This window comes from Saimiri boliviensis, chromosome 1 (genome assembly GCF_048565385.1).
Source record: "Saimiri boliviensis isolate mSaiBol1 chromosome 1, mSaiBol1.pri, whole genome shotgun sequence".
In the NCBI taxonomy this organism is placed as follows: Eukaryota; Metazoa; Chordata; class Mammalia; order Primates; family Cebidae; genus Saimiri; species Saimiri boliviensis.
Genome location: NC_133449.1, coordinates 74,935,312 through 74,955,234, shown reverse-complemented (window position 1 = coordinate 74,955,234; position 19,923 = coordinate 74,935,312). Strand labels below are relative to the sequence as shown.

General features: G+C 36.2%; 1 protein-coding gene across 15 annotated transcripts in view; it reads left to right on the top strand.

The window, feature by feature from the left end:
- EHBP1 (EH domain binding protein 1) overlaps positions 1-19,923 on the top strand; it is a 560,843-nt gene that overhangs the window by 535,316 nt on the left and 5,604 nt on the right. For all 15 annotated transcript variants that reach the window (XM_074399272.1, XM_074399282.1, XM_074399294.1 and 12 more), the window contains 2 exons: positions 16,501-16,600; positions 17,683-17,756. In XM_074399272.1, the coding sequence (XP_074255373.1) occupies positions 16,501-16,600; positions 17,683-17,756 (174 nt within the window). The remainder of the gene's footprint in view (positions 1-16,500; positions 16,601-17,682; positions 17,757-19,923) is intronic.

The following is a 19,923-nucleotide window of genomic DNA, read 5'->3' as shown; positions in this document are numbered from 1 at the left end:
TCATGCCATTTACACTCCAGCCTGGGCAACAGAGCAAGACTCTGTCTCAAAAACAAAATAAACAAAAAACAGAAAAGAGAAAGGCTGGGCCAAGGCTGGTGGTTCACGCCTGTAATACTAGGACTTTGGGAGGCTGAGGCAAGTGGATTGCCTGAGGTCAGGAGTTCAAGACCAACCTGGCCAACATGGTGAAACCCCATCTCTACTCAAAATACAAAAAATCAGCCAGGGGTGGTGTCAGGTGCCTGTAATCCCAGCTACTCGGCAGGCTAAGTCAGGAGAATCACTTGAACCCAGGAGTTGAAGGTTGCAGTGATGCGAGATCGCACCACTGCACTCAAGCCTGTGCAACAGAGTGAGACTCTGTCTTAAAAAATACATGAAATGAAATGTAAAAGGCCAATAATAACTACTTCAGAAAGTTATCAGTACTTAGCACAGAGCTTGGCAGAGGGTCAGCACTCAGTACAATAGTAGCTACTGCTTTCAGTCATAGTAGTAGTTTAATTATTTATCATTGTTTCTGCCTTTTTTCTTTTTCTTTTCTTTTTTTCTGAGACAAAGTCTTGCTCATTCACCAAGGCTGGAGTGCAGTGGCATGATCTCCGCTCATTGCAACATCCTCCTCCCAGGTTCAAGCCATTCTCCTGCCTTAGCCTCTCCAGTAGCTGGGACTACAGATGCGTGCCACCACAACTGGCTAATTTTTGTATTTTTAGTAGAGATGGGTTTTACCATGCTAGCCAGCCTGGTCTTGAACTTCTGACCTCAGGTGATATGCCTGCCTTGGCCTCCCAAAGTGCTGGAATTATAAGCTTGAGACACCCATGCCCAGCAGCCTTTTTTTTTTTTTTTTTTTTTTTTTTTTTTTTTTTCTCAGACAGGGTTGCCCAAGCTGTTCTCAAACTCCTGGGCTCAAGTGATCCTCCCACCTCAGCCTCCTGAGTAGCTGGGATCACAGGCATCCACCACCATACCCAGCTGTTTCTACCTTTACTTTAAATTTTCCTTAGCTTCCAATGTCCACATCTTGTTCTGTCATATCTCTTCTCTTCTTTGCAATTCACACACATGCACTGATACTCTCTCCATCTCTCCCTCTGTCTCTTCCCCAGCCTCCTAGAAAAGCCAGAAGTACTTACGGTTTAGGAATTTGACATAAGGCTGGAGAATTGTTTCTATTGTTATTGTGTTGTTTTTCAACCCTTAGGTCATATGTAAAAAGTAATTTTGATGAATGTTTGTGTGAACACCATAATATTCATGGATAAATTAATAACTAGAAGGAAGCCTTAGGAATTGTGTTAGTCCCTCTATCTGAATTCATACATTTGTATTATATGAGTATGAGGTACTTAGTGAAACAAACTGAACTTAGATTTGTATTTTGAGAAACGTATTTTAGGACATCATGTAGAAGTCAGCTTTACAAATGCATTTCTCTTCCTCTGTTTCATCCTGACTTCATCCCCTAAGAAGATTAACCAACATTTCATAATTTGTTTTGATGAAGAATGACATCAGAGATGGATATGTGTGAGTTGGCCCAAACCAAAATCAAGGTAGTTTATGGAAGGGTACAAGCTCTGTTCCAACAGCTTTCTCCCAGTTTCCCCAAATAGAAACATTTTTATTTAAAAATATGGATGCTAACGTATGGAAACAGCTGGATGCATACTGACCCTTGTCAGGTCTTTCATCTTGGAGACAGAACTGTCCAATTCAATAGTGATGAACATTACTTTCATTGTTAAACAGGCTTATAAAGTTGTGCTTTCAAATCATTGGTCTTTTTTTTTTTTTGAGACTGAGTCTCGCCGTTTTGTCCAGGCTGGAGTGCAGTGACACAATCTCGAGTCACTACAACCTCCAGTTCAAGCGATTCTCTTGCCTCAGCCTCCTGAATAGCTGAGACTACAGACAGGCACCACCATGCCCAGCTTGTTTTTGTATTTTTAGTAGAAATGGAGTTTCACCATGTTTGTGAGGCAAATCTGGAACTCCTGACCTCAGGTGATCCACTCACCGCTGCCTCCCAAAGCACTGAGATTACAGGCATGAGCCACTGTGCCTGACCTACATTGCCAGTTCTTCTAGTGGATGGTAGATTATTAAGTCTTTTTTTTTAGTTACTCATTATGTTTTTAACACTTTTCATAGGCCTCTAGGTGTTTTGCATAAGAAAAGTGAACATATACAGTCATTGTATCTGTTCCCTATCCCCCTGTGTCACTTCTGAGTTGGAATGTGAAAAGTATTCATGCACTCAAAGGAGCTATCTCATCAGAAAAAGTTTACAATGTAAGTTAAAGAAAACCTGTTGAGTTGATACCTATTAAAAAAAAAAAAAAATAGAGTCTGGGTACAATGGCTCACGCCTGTAATCCTAGCATTTTGGGAGGCTAAGGCGGGCAGATCACCTGAGGCTAGGAGTTTGAGACCAACTGGACAACATGGTGAAACCTTGTCTCTACTAAAAATACAAAAATTAGCTAGGCGTGGTGGTGTGCACCTGTAATCCCAGCTACTGGGGAGAATGAGGCAAGAGAATCGCTTGAACCCCAGGAGGCAGAGGTTGCAGTGAGCCGAGATCACACCACTGCACTCCAGCCTGGGTAACAGAGCAAGACTCTGTCTCAAAATAAATAAATAAATAAATAAATAAATAAGATATTTTTACATGTTTAATATTACTAATTAATGTTTGTAGTGTTTGCTGAGTCATTTGGTTTTCTGTAAAGATTTTTTGTTTTGTTTTAATGGAATTTGGAGGAATTTTTTAGAGAAACAAGGATTAATCAAAATAGTATGATGATTACATAGTTATTTTCCTAAGGAAATTCAGTGGACTTTGACTGTAAAAATGAAAGTATGTAAGTTAGTTTTATCTTCTGTGTTTAAACTGTTGACATTGATCTATGAATTCACAATATACAGAGTCATAAACATCTTACTTGTGAGTGTATCTTGTACTTACTGACTGGTTGTAGACTGTTCTTCTACTCTTTACCCACCCCAAAGCCACCCAATCCCATGCCCCCAGTACCAGTTCACTCTTAATTAACAGCACCACTTTGTGGCCAAAACTAGAAATTGTGTCAAGCACTAACATTTCTTCCCTACTAGCATATTGTCCTCTACATTAGACACATCTGAACTGGAATCTGACAGATCTATTCATTGCTATATCTATTGTGCTTTTGAAGGATCTAGCTCCATAAGGAAAGTTAAAGATATAAGTCAAGGAAGACATTTAGACTGATATAATTGTTTATTTTAAAAATGAATTAATTATAAATTTCAGTGCTTTAAAAAAATGAAGATAATTTTATATTTCAGGTATAAAAAATTTCTAGAGAAATGAATTATTAAAATAGTCGTATTTTATTTTCTTATGATAATAAAATTAGAGGGAGCAAAGGCCAGATCTGAGGGCTCACATCTGTAATGCAAGCACTTTGTGAGGCCAAAGTGGGAGGATCAGCCATGCATGGTGGCTCACACCTGTTATTCCAACACTTTGAGAGGCCAAGGTGGGCAGATCACGAGGCCAGGAGTTCAAGACCAGCCTGGCCAAAATGGTGAAACCCCGTTTCTACTAAAAATACAAAAATTAGCCTGGTGTGGTGGCAGATGCCTGTCATCCAAACTACTTGGGAGGCTGAGGCATGAGAATCACTTGAACTTGGGAGGTAGAGACTGCAGTGAGCCAAGACCACGCCATTGCACTCCAGCCTAGGTGACAAGAGCGAGACTCCACCCCCCAAAAAAACAAAAAACGAACAAAATGAGAAGATCACTTCAGCCTAGGAGTTCAAGGCCAACCTGGGCAACACAGCAAGATTCTGTCTCTACAAATAATTTAAAAATTAGCTGAGCATGGTGGCATGTGCCTGTGGTCTCAACTACTTAGGAGGCGAAGGCAGGAGGATTGCCTGAACCCAGGAGATCAAGGCTATAGTGAGCTGTGATCATGCCACTGTATTCCTGCCTTGGCAACACAGCAAGACCCTGTCTCAAAAAAAAAAAAAAAAAAAAAAAAAAATTAGAGGGAATCAAAATTTAACACTTTTAATACCATTTGTTTATTTTGAATCAAAGTTAAAGGTTAAAATTGTACTGAACATCACTATTCAAAAGTAGAATACTGGTTGGGCATGGTGGTTCATACCTGTGATCCCAACACTTTGGAAGGCTGAAGTAGGAGGATTGCTTGAACCCAGCCTGGGCAACAGAGTGAGATCCATATCTACAAAAAATTTAAAAATTAGCCAGTCATGGTGGTGTGCGCCTGTAGTTTCAGCTACTCAGGAGGCTGAGGCAGGAGGATTGCTTGAACTCAGGAGTTCAAGGTTACAGTGAGCTATGATCATGCCCCTGCATTCTAGCCTGGGCAACAGAGCGAGATCCATAAAAAAAAAAAAAAAAAAAAAAAAAAAGGTAGAATACCATTCTAGAAAAAATTACTAAATATTCATAAAGCCAACAAAGTTTGGTTTTAGATAATAGAATTTCATTAAAAGATTAGTTTTCATCATTTGTAGAGGACAAAAATGTTTTCTGGATTTTTTTTTTCCTTTGGAGACAGAGTCTCGTACTGTCGCCCAGGCTAAAGTGCAGTGGTACGATCTCAGCTCACTACAACCTCCGCCTCCTGGGTTCAAGCGATTCTTCTGCCTCAGCCTCCTGAGTAGCTGGGACTACAGGTGCCCACTACCACACCCAGCTAATTTTTGTATTTTTAGTAGAGACAAAGTTTCATCATATTGGCCAGGCTGCTCTCGAATTCCTGACCTTGTGATCCACCTGCCTCAGCCCCACAAAATGCTGGGATTGCATGCATGAGCCACTGCATCCAGCCAAAAATCTTTTCTTTAAAATGATCCTACAAAATTATTAGTGTAGATTAGGTAGATATTTTGCTAAACTCTGAAATATGTAATTTGATTTGATGGCAACAAGTATGGGAAATGAAAATGAAGTACTGTGTTAACAGGTGTGTTGTGAGGACCAAACAGATTTTAGACAGGGTTTTGATCTGTCAGCCAGGCTGGAGTGCTTCGATGCAGTCATTGCTCACTGCAGCCTCCATCTTTTGGGCTCAGGCAATCCTTCCACCTCAGCAGTGCGTGGCTGCTACTACAGGTGCACACCACCACACCCAGCTAACTAAGCTTTTTAATTTTTAGTAGAGATGAAGCCTCGCTATGTTGCCCAGGCTGGTCTTGAATTCCTGAACTTAAATGATTCTGTCACTTCAGCCTCCCAAAGTGCTAGGATTATAGGCTTGAGGCTCTGGCCCTTTTTAAATGGATATAGCTTTGGAGAGAAGGAAAAGGACATTATAACACAAGGGCATAAGCCTTTTATGTTATAATGTCCTAACTCCTCAAGATTGGCCTATAAGATTTATGCCAGCATCTGAGATGAACTATTGGGGTACCATGACATTCTTCACTCTGTGAGATAATTTAAATTTATATCATGATAAAAGGGACAACTGAACATATCCGGGGGATTAAGTTGAGGAGAAATATGAAAATAACTTAATCCTTGGGAATTTTAGAGATTCTGGGAGTCACATATTAGATTTTCTCTAGATTTCTAACTGAAAAAAATGGCAATTAGCACAAGGATCTTTGGAATAGACTTAACAGAACATGTGTAACCTTGGAATGGGGAATATCTCATGGAGGGTTTGGAATTGAGTAGTTGCTTTAAGAAAAGAAAAATGGGTAATGGGTATTTGATGGGTTTAGGTACATTGAAGGGATTAGAAAAGGTAGAATGATGGTAGGATGCATTTTGGCTGATTGGTTCAGTAAAATGAATATGTAAAGACATTAGAAATACGCTCAATGGGCCAGGTGCGGTGACTCATGCCTGTAATCCCAGCACTTTGGGAGGCTTAGGCTGGTAGATCACGAGGTCAAGAGGTCAAGACTATCCTGGCCAACGTGGTGAAACCCCACCTCTACTAAAAATACAAAAATTAGCCAGGCCTGGTGGCATGCACCTGTAGTCTCAGCTACTCAGGAGGCTGAGGCAGGATAATCACTTGAACCTGGGGGGGGCGCAGACAGAGGCTGCAGTAAGCCAAGATCATGCCACTGCACTCCAGCCTGGTGACAGAGCAAGACTCCATCTCAAAAAAAAAAAAGAAATGCTCAATGAAACTGACAACTTCAGACTTGCACTAAGTTGCCTAGCATATTTACTTCTATGGATAGTCCTTTCTAGTACTTGGGTAGGCAGTCAGAAAAACTGACACTCTGGTGGGAGGATTCACCATGCCTTGCTCTATCAATAATTCTAGGAGTCAAGGGAGAATACTGAAGTTTGAGTAATGAATATGGCTCTCTACTCTGTGTGTGTGTGTGTGTGTGTGTGTGTGTGTGTGTGTGTGTGTGTGTAGAGAAATAATAATAGCACCATCATATATAACTTATATCAAATTTATTTACCATAAGCCTGTCAGTATTCTAAGTGCATTACGTATTTGAATTCATTTAATCTTCACAAAACTCTGAATTAACACCGTTGTTTCCATTTTACAGATGGGGAAAGTGAGTCTTAGGGAGAATAAATAACTTATGCAAGTTCATATAGCTATTAAAGAGCATAGCTGGACTTGAATATATCCTGATAATGCAGGGCTAGGCAGAGTATTCTTGCTTGGCCATTTACATTGAATGGCCATTTTGGAATCACAGGTAGCTTGTACTTACCCAAGAGATGGACAGGTTCCTTCTAGGCATCCCATTTCTGTAAGATATCATATACCAACCTGTAATTCAAGGATCTTATGGGTATGTTTGCATAGGAAGAAAGGCTGACTCCTCTTATGAAGGATGGTATGCTGCTCTGACATCATTGCTAAGTCTCAATGGGAAGACTAAATGAAATCCCCTCTGTTATGGATGAGCCAAGTGAACAAGGTGTTGTGTAATTGCTGAAACCCTGTTCAAGTTAGAAAGCTGCTGGAGAAGGATCTGCACTGTCCTTCTTTGCTTAGGCTTCTGTGGTTTGAAAACAAATGTGGGTGCAGGCTAGAAGAGGAGAGGCATAATTCCCATCAGCTCTCCCTCATAAATATTTAGGAAGGTGTATATAAGGACATTATGTTAAGTGAAATAGGCCTGGCACAGAAAGAAAAATATCATATGATCTCACTTATATTTGTAATCTAAAAAGATTGAACTCATAGACATAGAGAGCACAGTGATGGTTACTAGGAGCTAGGATGGTAGGGGAGGGGGGGTAAGGTCAGGGAAGATGTTGGTCAAGGGAATCAAAATTTCTGTTTGATAGGAGGAATAAGGTCACCAAATCTATTGTACAACATGGTGAGTATATGTTTTTGTTTTGTCTTTCAGAGACAGAGTCTCGCTATGTTGCCCCTGCTGGCCTTGAACTCTTGGGCTCAAGCGATCCTCCTGTCTTGGCCTCCAAAAGTGCTGGGATTACAGGTGTGAGCCACCACACCTGGCCTTTAACAGTGTATTGTACTTGAAAATTGCTCAGACAGTTGATTTTAAGTGTTTTCACCACAAAAAAGATAAGTATATGATGTAATCCATATGTTAATTACCATAGTTTAGACATTCCACAATGTATACCTATTTCAAAATAGGTACATGATAAATACATACACTTTTGTCAATTAAATAACTAAGTGAAAAGGTGCATAGGAAGGATACATCGCAGTGTTACCTGGTTATCTGAACCCAAGCATGATCAAAGCAAGTACACAGTGGAAAAGAAACTTCCTGTGCAGGCAGCTAATTGAGGGTTGAACTCATCCCTTATTGGAAACTGGAGGCTCTGGAGACACCCTGGATATGACATTTTAAGTACTTTTAAAGACTTTTTTTAAAAAAGAGTTTTGGTCTTGATATGTTGCACAGGCTGGCCTTGAACTCCTAGGCTCAAGTGGTCCTCCTACCTCAGCCTCCTGAGTAGCTGGTACAATAGGCATGCTTCACCACCCCCAGCCAATTTGTAGAGACTTCAAGCAACACTGGGGCAGATTACCTACAAGAGTAGCTGACTGACTGCATAATATATCTTTGGAGAAACTCTTTACTAGGAAGGAGCCTATCTGGAACACATTTAAAGCCTACCTGTCTGAGTTTGTGTTACTATATTTTAAAAATTATAGATAGTTAATTTTCCATACTTTCAGTAGAATCTAACTGCAGTCTCACCTGGCATTTAGTAAATAAGCTATTTCATCTACATTGGCAATTTTATAAGCTGATTTTAAAGGTGCTATGCTTTTAACACCAAAACCTATAAAAATGATGAAAACTTACTTTCCCAATGAAGCTTTTTGCTTTATAAGTATTTGCTATTTTGTTGTTGTCCTTGAAGGCTTTCTTTACTTCAAATTACCTCAATTTGTACTTCATAGTATAATTTTCATTTTTTAAAGTTTATGTTCATAGCCAGTAAACTTTTAAGTATGTTGCATTAGTCCATGATTTTCATTCTTAAAATGTACCTTTTTCATTTTTTTATATTAAGCAGTATTCCATTATCTACTTTGTTTTTAAGTCTTTAAAACCTGTCAATAATTAAACTGTCATTACTTGGAACACAGCCACATTGTTTTGTCACCATAGCTATGGCTATCTTTTGTAGGCAGCAGTGACACTACTGATGCAGTAGGGCATCTGCTTTGTTTTTCCAGCTGCAGAGATGGATTTGTACTGATTCACCCACATTTTTCACCCCTTCTGCATATGACCAATGGAACACTAGCTATAGACTTTGTTATGGTAGCCAAGATTAAAAATACAATTTGTGTCCTTGTATTGTTTACAGATTTACCCTTGTTCTAGCTATCCCTGGTTATATGTCTGTCTCCATACTAGACTATGCCGCCTTTGAGGGCAGGGACCACATCTTAGTTATCTTGTATCTCCAGTTCCTGGCTCAGAGCTGTATATACCATCATCACCCTCTTCATAATCATCATCATAGCTTGTAGTCTTGGATTCTGTGCTTAGTACTTATATGGATTTTCTCAATTCCTACAACAGTCGTGAAGTAAGTAATACCATTATCCATATAGAAATGAAGAAACTGAGGTCTAGAAAGGTTCAGTAATTTGAGATCAAGGGGCTCAATTTTTTTAAAAAGCTAAACTGAACAAAAGCCATATTTTGAGTGGGGGGGGGTGTTTTTTGAGACACAATCTCACTCTGTCACCCAGGCTAGAGTGTAGTGATGAAATCTTGGCTCACTACAGCCTTCACCTCCCGGATTCAAGCAATTCTCCTGCCTCAGCCTCTGGAGCAGGTGGGATTACAGGCACATGCCACCATACCCAGCTATTTTTTTTTTTTTTTTTTAGTAGAGACAGGATTTCACTATGTTGGCTAGGCTGGTCTCAAACTTCTTAGCTCAGGTGATCTGCCCACCTCAGCCTCCCAAAGTGCTGGGTTACAGGCATGAGCCTCCATGCCAGCCAACAAAAGTCATATGGATGTGGATACAGTGTTCATCTTATTTGCATTATATTCAGAACGACTGATATAACCAGCCACAGAAACTATAGATAGTATATAATTATATATTATGCTTGACTCTACCAGAATGTATAGTTATATCTATAGGAGTTTCTCAGAATTAATGTAAGTAAACATTCATAATATGCTCCTTAATTTATAAGAAGTCTTTATTCTAAAGTTCATTTATGAGTTAGGTGCTCTATCACACTTGTCCAAATAACCTAAATAAAGATGAACTCCATTCTCCCAATGAGCATATTCCCCCCTGAAATTGTGATCTACATGAATATATAAATGTTTATGAATATCTCTTTTAATATTTTGCTATGTATATATACGTATTTAAAATTACATCTTAAAATACATTAACCTAGAAATATTGCTTTTCTCCATTCTAACTTTTTTTTTTTTTTTTTTTTGAGATGGAGTCTTGCTCTGTCACTGAGGCTGGAGTGCAGTAGCGTAGTCTCAGCTCACTGCAACCTCCACCTCCCGGGCTCAAACGATTCTCCTGCCTCAGCCTCCCAAGTAGCTGGGATCACAGGTATGTGCCACCACATCTGGCTAATTTTTTGTATTTTTAGTAGAGATGGGGTTTCACTAGATGTTGGCCAGCCTAGTCTCAAACTCCTGATCTCAGGTGATCTACCTGCCTCGGCCTCCCAAAGTGCTGGGATTACAGGCATGAGCCACAGTGTCTGGCCTCCACTCCCACTTTTAAAGAAATAATTTTATTTAACGATTCATGTTCATCTTTCATATAAATGTGTCTGTTACTTCTAGAGCCACTTTTTGAGTCATTACCATGACATGACTGTGAGAAGGCTGTAGGACAGGAAGTGGGTAGAAGGGAGTCCACCAGGTGCAATCCAAACAAAACAGGTTTCAAGAGAGTGGAGAACTGGCAGGTATACAATCCCCTTACAGGGAGAGGTATCCATCTGTAAGGGAAGCTCACAATTCTAGTTTCCCCTTATTAGAGGTCGCTTAATTCATTCTCCAAGGAGACTACTGTCTATTCAGTAGAATTATGTTTATAAAAGCGACTGACTATATTTTATCCTATTTTACAAAATACGTTAAATATACCTTAAAAAATAAATACTGCTTTGGAGTTCTGAGTGTTTTAACTCTAGTCAAATGCTCATCTATAGATGGTCAAGATACATGCATTACCTGAAATGTGAGTCATTTACCTTTAAAGGCTCTTAGCAATAAAAAGTTATAGATGCATCCTCATCCCATATGTAATTTTTTTAAAATACTAAACTATTGGTAAGGCGCAGTGGCTCACCCCTGTAATACCAGCACTTTGAAAGGCTGAGGTGGGCAGATCATTTGAAGCCAGCAGTTTGAGACCAGTCTGTCCATCAAGGCAAAACCCCTGCTCTACTGAAATTTAAAAAATCAGCCTAGGTATGGTGGTGCAAACCTGTGATCCCAGCAACATGAGAGGCTGAGGCAAGAGAATCGCTTAAACCTGGGACGTAGAGGTTGCAGTGTGCCAAGATTGCATTACTGCACTCCAGCCTGGGTGACAGAGCAAGACCCTGTCTCAAAAAACAAACAAACAAAAAATCACCTAAACTGTAAGTAAATATAAACAATTTTATCAGTAATTTTTTTTTCCATAATGACTACTTTGATGGTTTTTTGTTTATATCTGCCCTAACTTTGTGTTTAGTTTGTTACCTTTTGAGAAATCCAGTTCTGACCTTCAGCATAAAAAAGGTTAGTTCAGACCCTAATAAGGAGTAAGGAGTTGGCGCAAGAAGACTGCTGTAAACTTCCAACTTTTAGAAATAGCTTCGGGCCGGGCACGGTGGCTCAAGCCTGTAATCCCAGCACTTTGGGAGGCCGAGGCGGGTGGATCATGAGGTCCAGAGATCAAGACCATCCTGGTCAACATGGTGAAACCCTGTCTCTACTAAAAATACAAAAAATTAGCTGGGCATGGTGGCGCGTGCCTGTAGTCCCAGCTACTCAGGAGGCTGAGGCAGGAAAATTGCCTGAACCCAGGAGGCGGAGGTTGCAGTGAGCTGAGATCGTGCCATTGCACTCCAGCCTGGGTAACAAGAGTGAAACTCCGTCTTAAAAAAAAAAAAAAAAGAAAAAGAAATAGCTTCTTCCTATGTGTAAGCTTATTGAGGAAAAACATTGAAGTTGTCTATGCCTCCTCCTGTACAAAGTCCATCCAGACTCCTATGGACGGACTTCTACAGGAGGAGGCATAGACAAAGTTGCTACCTTGCATCTCTCCCCACATTTTATCTTAGCAAATGGGTAAATTAAAGGTATGTTTGAGGGAGTATGGCAGTTTTTCTTTTATTTCAACAAAAGGAGACAGAATTTTTCCCAAAGTTTATACTCATAATATTATAATAAATATATCAGGCTGAGCAAATGGTTTTAAGACAATTATATGGCTGAAAACCAATAAAGATTATGAGATTCTTGTATGTTGATGCTATTTGAGGATATTGCTGGATCAGAAACATTTGTTTATAGTAAAATTCACTTTCATAATATAGCTCTATTTCCTAAGTTTAAATGTGAGGCACTGGAGTTCTGCAATAATGTTGGCTTTGGAGATAATGTGTACATGACCCTACATAACTACAGCAAATTCATCTCTTTCATCTGTTTCCTTCATGTATCATATGTCTTTTGTCACATGTCTTTCAAAGATCATATTCTTATAATTACGATCAGGACAATTTGTAATGGCAGGTTTTTTTATGTTTGGTTTACCTTTGCTATGTTGTGTTCTTTAAGGGCTATATGTGATTACTACTCAGCCATCCCCACTATGGGGCTATGGCAAGATTTTAGCATTCTTTAGTGTTTTCATGGTGGAAAATCTTGAATTTCTTTGTAAACTTGTATAACAGCAGCCTACATTTATACGTATTTACTCTTTCCCATTGAATTCATCTTCTATTCAGCTAAAATTGTTTTGTTCCTTATTTTGCATTTATATAAGAATTCACTGTCTAAAATGTATCTTTATAAATAGATAATTATTTCATGGTGAAAGATTAATTAGGAAAAGCTAATGAGAAGACAGTTTTTAAAACATGATTCACAATTTGTGAGTTTTAACATCACTTTTATTCATTTTAAAACTTATGTTGAAAATACTACTACTGAAAAAATAAATAACAATTACATACAGATTAATGAATGAATTACTAAATAAAAATAATAACTAAATAATTTTTTGAAAGAGATATAATATATGGTAGTTACTATTGTCAGTTAACACTGATTAAGTATTACATGTAGTGCTCTGTATCATATGCTTCTATTAAGTGGTTTTTGTTACCTATGTGATAGGAAGAATAATTGGAAGTTATATTTGCAAATAGTTACTTTTCCTGCCATTATCATTATCCTTGATTATTTAATGATTTTTACAAATCATATTCCATCTACAATAATGGATTAAAAGAAAAAACTGACATTAAGCATTGTGATGTGGAAATAGATGTTACATTGTCTTGGAGGCAAAATAAAAAACAGAAGTTTTTAAGGAAACAAAGTAGGAAAATATATTACCAGAGATTATATTAAGTAGTCCAGTACTTTAAAATGTTAAGATTAAAGCTAGGTAAGTAGTTTTTATGTTTTTATTTGTTATTTATAATAAACACGAGGTACTATGTTTTAAAATATAGTGTAACAACTCAGCCATACGTTCACGTTTTAGTAATTGTATACTGTAATGTATTGTTTTGTCATTTTTAATTTCAAAATGGCTTTCAATAGCATATGTCTTGAATTTTTTAAATGGTGAAACTGAAAAAAAAAAAGATTTAAAAAAGTATTGTTGGTCTAGGTGACAAAAATGTGGTTATAATTACAAATTAAAGATAATTTTGAAAAAGAGATAGTTAACCAGGTTAGGTTAAACAAGATTAAACGATTTATGGCCATTTTATAAAATAATGACAGTCTTCATTTTAAGCTACAATGTAAAGTGCTTTATTCTGAGATTAGGTATTGTGGCAGAAGCTAAAACTGCCTTTTTTTCTAACAGTGCCAGAATACAACCTCTTTTTCTTTTTGCACTAACAAGACTGCTTTACCACCACAGCCCACTCTAAGTAATTAAATCAATCCTTTGTACTTACCGTATTCTCCTCTAGTGACGGTACTAGATCTGATTATATGCTTCATGCATATTCAAAGTACCGCACTGACAGCTCTTTAATGAGCTCTTACTTAATCAGTATGAACAATGTTCATCTTGTTCTTTTTTTCCTCATGCATTAGAGCTAGGAACAGTTGGGAAAAATGAAACATCCAGCATTCATTTGAAAAATATATTGTACTTTGAAAAGTGTCTAAGCTGAGGAAGTTGCATTCTGCCCTTTAAAAGTCTGATGGACAAATTGGATTACTAGTATTGGATTAAATAACAAATGGTTAGAGGAGAAATGAGAAAAGCTCACTGTGATCACAGGCTTTAATATTTTTTGTTACTTATAAAGCTAAAGGGGTCTTTAACCAGTTATTAAAGTCAGGATTAATTTGTAATGGTTCAACTTACTGGCTTTTAAAAGCTTTTTAAATTTAAAAAATTTAAGACCCTGAAAAACAATAGTGTAATGATGTGTTAGAAGAAATTTTATTTTTTTTAATTACTAGGTTAAGTATAGATATCCATCATTGTGTACTATCTCAGATAAGGATTTGGTGATACAGAGTTATCTTCAAATATGTTTTTCCAGTTAACTACTCCGTGAAGCAATGAGTAATGTGTCCTTAAATATTTCTTATTGTTGGGCTTATTTCCTTTTGAAACATGAGATTCTTTTGTTATTAGTCATTTCCTAACAATTAGAGGAGGGGATCTCTTATTCTTCACTAGAAATCATAGGCATGAGTTAAACTGAAAATAACGTAGCATCACATCAATATTGTTATTCTCAAGGAAGCAGTCTTCCATTGAAGAAAATGATGCTAATTTAAGAGTAAGCTGGTTACTTCTAGTATTGCCTGAAAGCCTCAAATTATAGGTTAAGCTAAATGCAAAAGAAAGTTTTAATAAGTATATATTTTTAGAAGCCACATAGGTTATGAATACAAGAATTAAGTCTTTAATCGGAAAGTAAAATATCATAAAATCTACACCTATTAATATTGCACACATGTGGCATTTCACTGATCAAAAAGGCCTTCACCAGGGTACAATTGGCCTTTTTCCAAATTGCAAGCTTTTTCTCAGCTTTTTCTTTTTACTCTTTCTTCTTTTGTTGCTACCCAGGGATTTGTGCCTATCGCAGCCTGTATCACATGACCAGTGTCAAGACATCACATGGTCCAAAGTGAATACAAAACCAGCTACCCTAAAAGAGAGATTAAAAATACTGTAAAACAATAAAGACTTTTGTTCAGACTCTAAAAGAATCTATCCTAAGTCGGCTTCATACCATTAGTTTTAACAGCATTTAATGAAGGCACATATTCTCAACTATTTTTCCTAATGGTAAACAGCAGCTATGTATTTTATAGGGATGCCCTGAAATACATGTTTAATCCTTTGCACACAGATTTGCATTTTGTATTCTATTTGTATTCTAAAAATTATTTAAATTTATATTAATGTAGAAATATTTAAATTATGGTGTGCTTATAATTTATGCAAGCACTATAAAGAAAGATAGATATTTGGACAGTATGACAAAATAAATCATAGATGACTATGTAATATGAGCTCTCTTATGTTAAAGAAACATATGTATCTATAGATACAGTATATACACGTGTGATAGAAATAGCTATCTATGTGGTCTGGAAAGAGATACGTTAAACTGTAATCATACCTCTGGAGAAGGGAAGTGTGGGGTTGGTGAACGCGGACTATCTTTGATATTTTACTTGAAAAGAAAATCAAACTTAGGGAATAATAATCTGAGGGGAATTATTTAATTTTTTTGTTAGGTATTTAAATTAACCTTATGAATGCTATACAGAAGTTAGACTAATATATTAAATAATAGCTTAGCAAAACAATAAACCAGTCGTGGGAGAAATTCAGGAAATAAAAGTTGAATTAGAAATTCGAGTAGGTATAATTTGAAGGGAGAAGAAGGAAGATACGGGGGAAATTAATATTTTTCTTTAGTATAATCGTGGCCTACTTCTACATGAAAAAAATGCCAAATATATACTATACTATAATCCTTAATATCTGGCCTTTGTGAGAAAGTGGCAGGGTGGTATTAGATGATGGGATGGATGTTAGTGATGGAGAATTTTAAGTATCTCCTGTATACAATCAGTTATAATCTAAAATGCTCATTTGTCACACTGTTCATATGTTTTCTGAACATTATGATGTTCATGAATTTTTTTTTTTCCATAGATAGCTGTGGGTGGTTTTTTGTAGCCTGGTCATTTACAGTGTATTTAGTAATTTATAAATGGTCTACCCTATTAGGGATGATGAGTTCCAAAACTGCATATATATGCATGTATCACTAGTTTGTTTTTGGGAAGGAAAGTAAGAAAATAGCAAGTTGTTAGAAATGGAAGCTTTCGCATAGTCTCTGGACTTCCCTGATCTTCCTGCTAGTCTTCTGAGTCTCATAATGATTTTTTAATTTTTTTTAAAAAATCATGACTATATGTCTGTCAGCACTATGAGTTCTTCATTGAAACATAATAGCAAGTCAGCCTCTAGGGAGGATTTAAAAGGTAGGAGATTTTGTTTACTGTGCTCAGTGTTAATATGATCTATAGGTGTGTTCAGGGAGACTAAAGTATGCATGCTGAATAATATCACCTTAAGAAGATTGACTTACGAGTTTGAAATGTGGATTTTTTTTTTTTCAGGACTTGGACTTTAATCTTCTTATAAGCAGTTTAATATATAGTATTAGAGTAACTAAATTTTTTTATGTTTAAAAAATTTTGTGCTAAACTATTATTTGGCTTGTCTAATGTCATATAATAAGAGGTAACTCTTCCTGGATTATAGGAAGGAACACAGAAGAAGAAGAAGCTATGATGCAGGAATGGTTTATGTTAGTTAATAAGAAAAATGCCTTAATAAGGAGAATGAATCAGCTCTCTCTTCTGTAAGTACTCATGATTATGCTTGCTTTGCATACAACATTGATAAATCTTAGGCTTCTTGTTATTGTCTTCTTTGGGATTTCATGTTTGTTCAGTATTTCCCCTTTCCTTAGAGATTACATGTTTTATAGAAAATTAAAAAATAGTATATGACAATTTTCATCTTATAAGAATTTTTAAATAGAATGATAGACACTGAAAAAAGTATATATAGAAGGCCAAGGAATATAGACAGTTATCACTTATACAAAAAAAGGAAGTTCGGTTTATATTGAGGGTTAGAGGGGAAGAAAAATAAAGTTCATTTAACAACAAATTCTCAGTTAAATAAAATAACTCTTAATAAGAACAAAAGTATATTTATAGTCTCAGGTGATGTTAATCTAAATTTTGGGATAAAAGATCAGTTACTAAAACAAAAGTGACCTTTCTGTGATTATAAGAATTATAGTAAAATGGAGTCTAGAAAAAATGTTAGCATTCTTAGTTTTTAGCATTTTAGTTCACTGGAGGACTTAAGCTTGTTCCTTTCTCCTCACTAGCAGTATTCTTCTAGTATGCCACCTAGTGTGGGAATGAGCAGGCTTACGTGGTTTATTTCAGTGAAAAAGTTTTATTTTATAATTTCTGCCATGCCTGGACTTGATAAAAGAGTTATGAAGAAGCACAAAATTTCACAAATCCTGAATTGTGGTCTCTGTATTAAATTTGCACTGCTGGTACTTTCATGTTTCTTGTATTCTTTTCATATGGAGTTTTGGAAAAAAAAGTGAGTATAAATTAGGAAAAATATTTTAGAAAATAGCCTCATACTTGGCATTTAACACAAGAAGCAAAGAAGAGAGTAATTATCCTCATATTAAAATATACCTCTATGCATTCAAAATTGAAGGAGGAAAATAATAGCACTAGTAAATATTCAACTGAGGAAGGTTTTAGGGTTTGTGTATCATTTGTTTGGAGTGGCTTAAAGTTAAAGAGAAAAGTCAGTTATGAGTCCTAAAATCAATGTAACCTAAAGGTTCTTTTAAGTGTTTAATGATTTAGTAATTAGCATATTGATGAACTTTTGCAACTTGCCCAGGGAAAAAGAGCATGATTTAGAACGACGGTATGAGCTGCTGAACCGGGAATTGCGAGCAATGCTAGCCATTGAAGGTAAGAAATGCTTTGGTAGAGTGAAGTATGCAAGGTGTGAGTTGTCAAAGAGATTTAAAGCATATAATACACTTCTGGTCTTACTAGATCTGGTGTAGGAACCTTCCAGAATTGCAAATAAATGCCTTGGAGGCAGAAAGCAGTATCCATATAAACTTAAGGACCCTAATTCAGATAGATAATCATTATGTTTGCTATTAATAATAGCACAAAATTATCTTACCTTCTGATTGAGTAAGCGTACATGTCCATAAAATGGAAAATATAAGGAGTTGATTGATTTAATTACATTTCACTTAAGTACAATTTTAAGTTGATTCCACTGGGGAGGTTTGGAAAAGATTTATCATTTTGATTTTTTACATCCAGACTCTAAATTTTACCTTAATATTTAATTGATGTCAACATTGAAATATATCCCTGTACAGTCTACTACAGTTCTTAAGATTCCAACTTCTATTAAGTGAATATCCGGGCAAAGATTGGCATAAGAGGTAAATGAAACACTTTCATGCTTTTCATAAAGCTTTTAAATGAATTATATAGTAATCCTATGCATGTTTCATATCAGTAAACATCAGCTAGCTTAACTGGCATTTACTATATATGATTTCTTTAAATTCTTAGGTGTTTTATAATGCTATTCTCCTTATACCTCTCAGTTGAAAATGTCTTATAGTTCAAAGATGTCTGCTTAAAAGCTAATCCTTTCGGCTCTGTAAAATGGACCTTTTGTCTAATCAATGCAAACTGATTTTCCTGTTCTGTATTGACCTTTAACCCATGGACTGTCCATGGTAATTTTGTTCTTCACCTGATAAGGTACCTGATCCATAATAAGTCAATTCCAATTAGTTCAGAAACTGGAAATTTAAGTACATAAGGGAAAGCCAAGTGAAGCCTTATATTCGTAAAATATTTTAATAAATATTGTCATCAAAATGCATACTGTTTATCTAAATACCATCATACATGTTTATAGATGTTTCATTTTTAATTACTTTTGTATTCATAAACTCGTTTGATAAATATCACCAGCAACATTTATATATCCTCATTTAGAAATCTGGTTTACTTTATTTTAAAAGGCTTCACTTAGTTCTCTTCAAGTGTCTACCCAGATGTATCAAATTATACCATTGATAATGACTATAAAATTTGTCGAAATTATTCAAGAAGTTCTGTGAAACTTGCCATTGAAATAAAGTACACAGATATACTAAATGGTATTTTTCCTTTCAATATAGTTTTTGTAGTCATGGTATAGTCTTTAAAAGCACAAAACAGTTAAAAAGTAGGCACAGCAAATACTATTTGTATATTATATGTGTGTGTAATATGTAATGTTTATATATAATATATGTAATACATATAATTCATCAGTTTATTCTTTATAGATTCATTGTATACTACACTCAACACAGAATATTCTTTACATTTTTACCTACCCTTTCATGTGTAGAAAGATAAACTATCCTCAAAATACAGCTTGATACAATACTGTTGACTTTTAAGATAGATATTGATTCTAACCCCAAAACCAGTATTATAACCAAATACCATCTTAGAAGCAGGGTCATGACACATTTAAAAACTCAGTTTCATCGCCAATCCTATCCCTATATGCCAGATTTACAACATTAAATAATCTAATATTTTATCTGCCTGATCTGCTAGCATATACAGAAAAGCAGTAGAAAGTCATATATTTGAAGAAAAGGGGAAAAATATTTTTCTTTTTAAAACAGTTTTAATACAGTTGTTAGTGTTTTGTGTTATTATTCTCTTTGTTTTTTAAATACATTGTCCCATATATGACTGTGCCTTAAATCTCTGGGCCAATTTTCATTGCTGGTTGAGGGAAAAAGGAGACTTGAGAAAAGGAGCAGCCTGTTGATTACAAATAAAGATACTGTCTTAAGAGAGAGGCCTGTCCCACTAGCCTGGGCAGTGCATGGGCTGGGGTGTCCCAGAGAGGTGGTGATCATTGTGAAGATCAGCTCTGTGAAGACAGTTTCCTCTGAGTCAACCCTTAGAATGGATACACATTCAGTTCAATAGCCTTTTTGAATATTAAAACACCACAGGAAAAAACAAAAAAACAAAAACCATGAATAAGCAACACTAGTTGGTTTTGTTTTGCTTTCTTTTGTTTTAAAGTTCATTT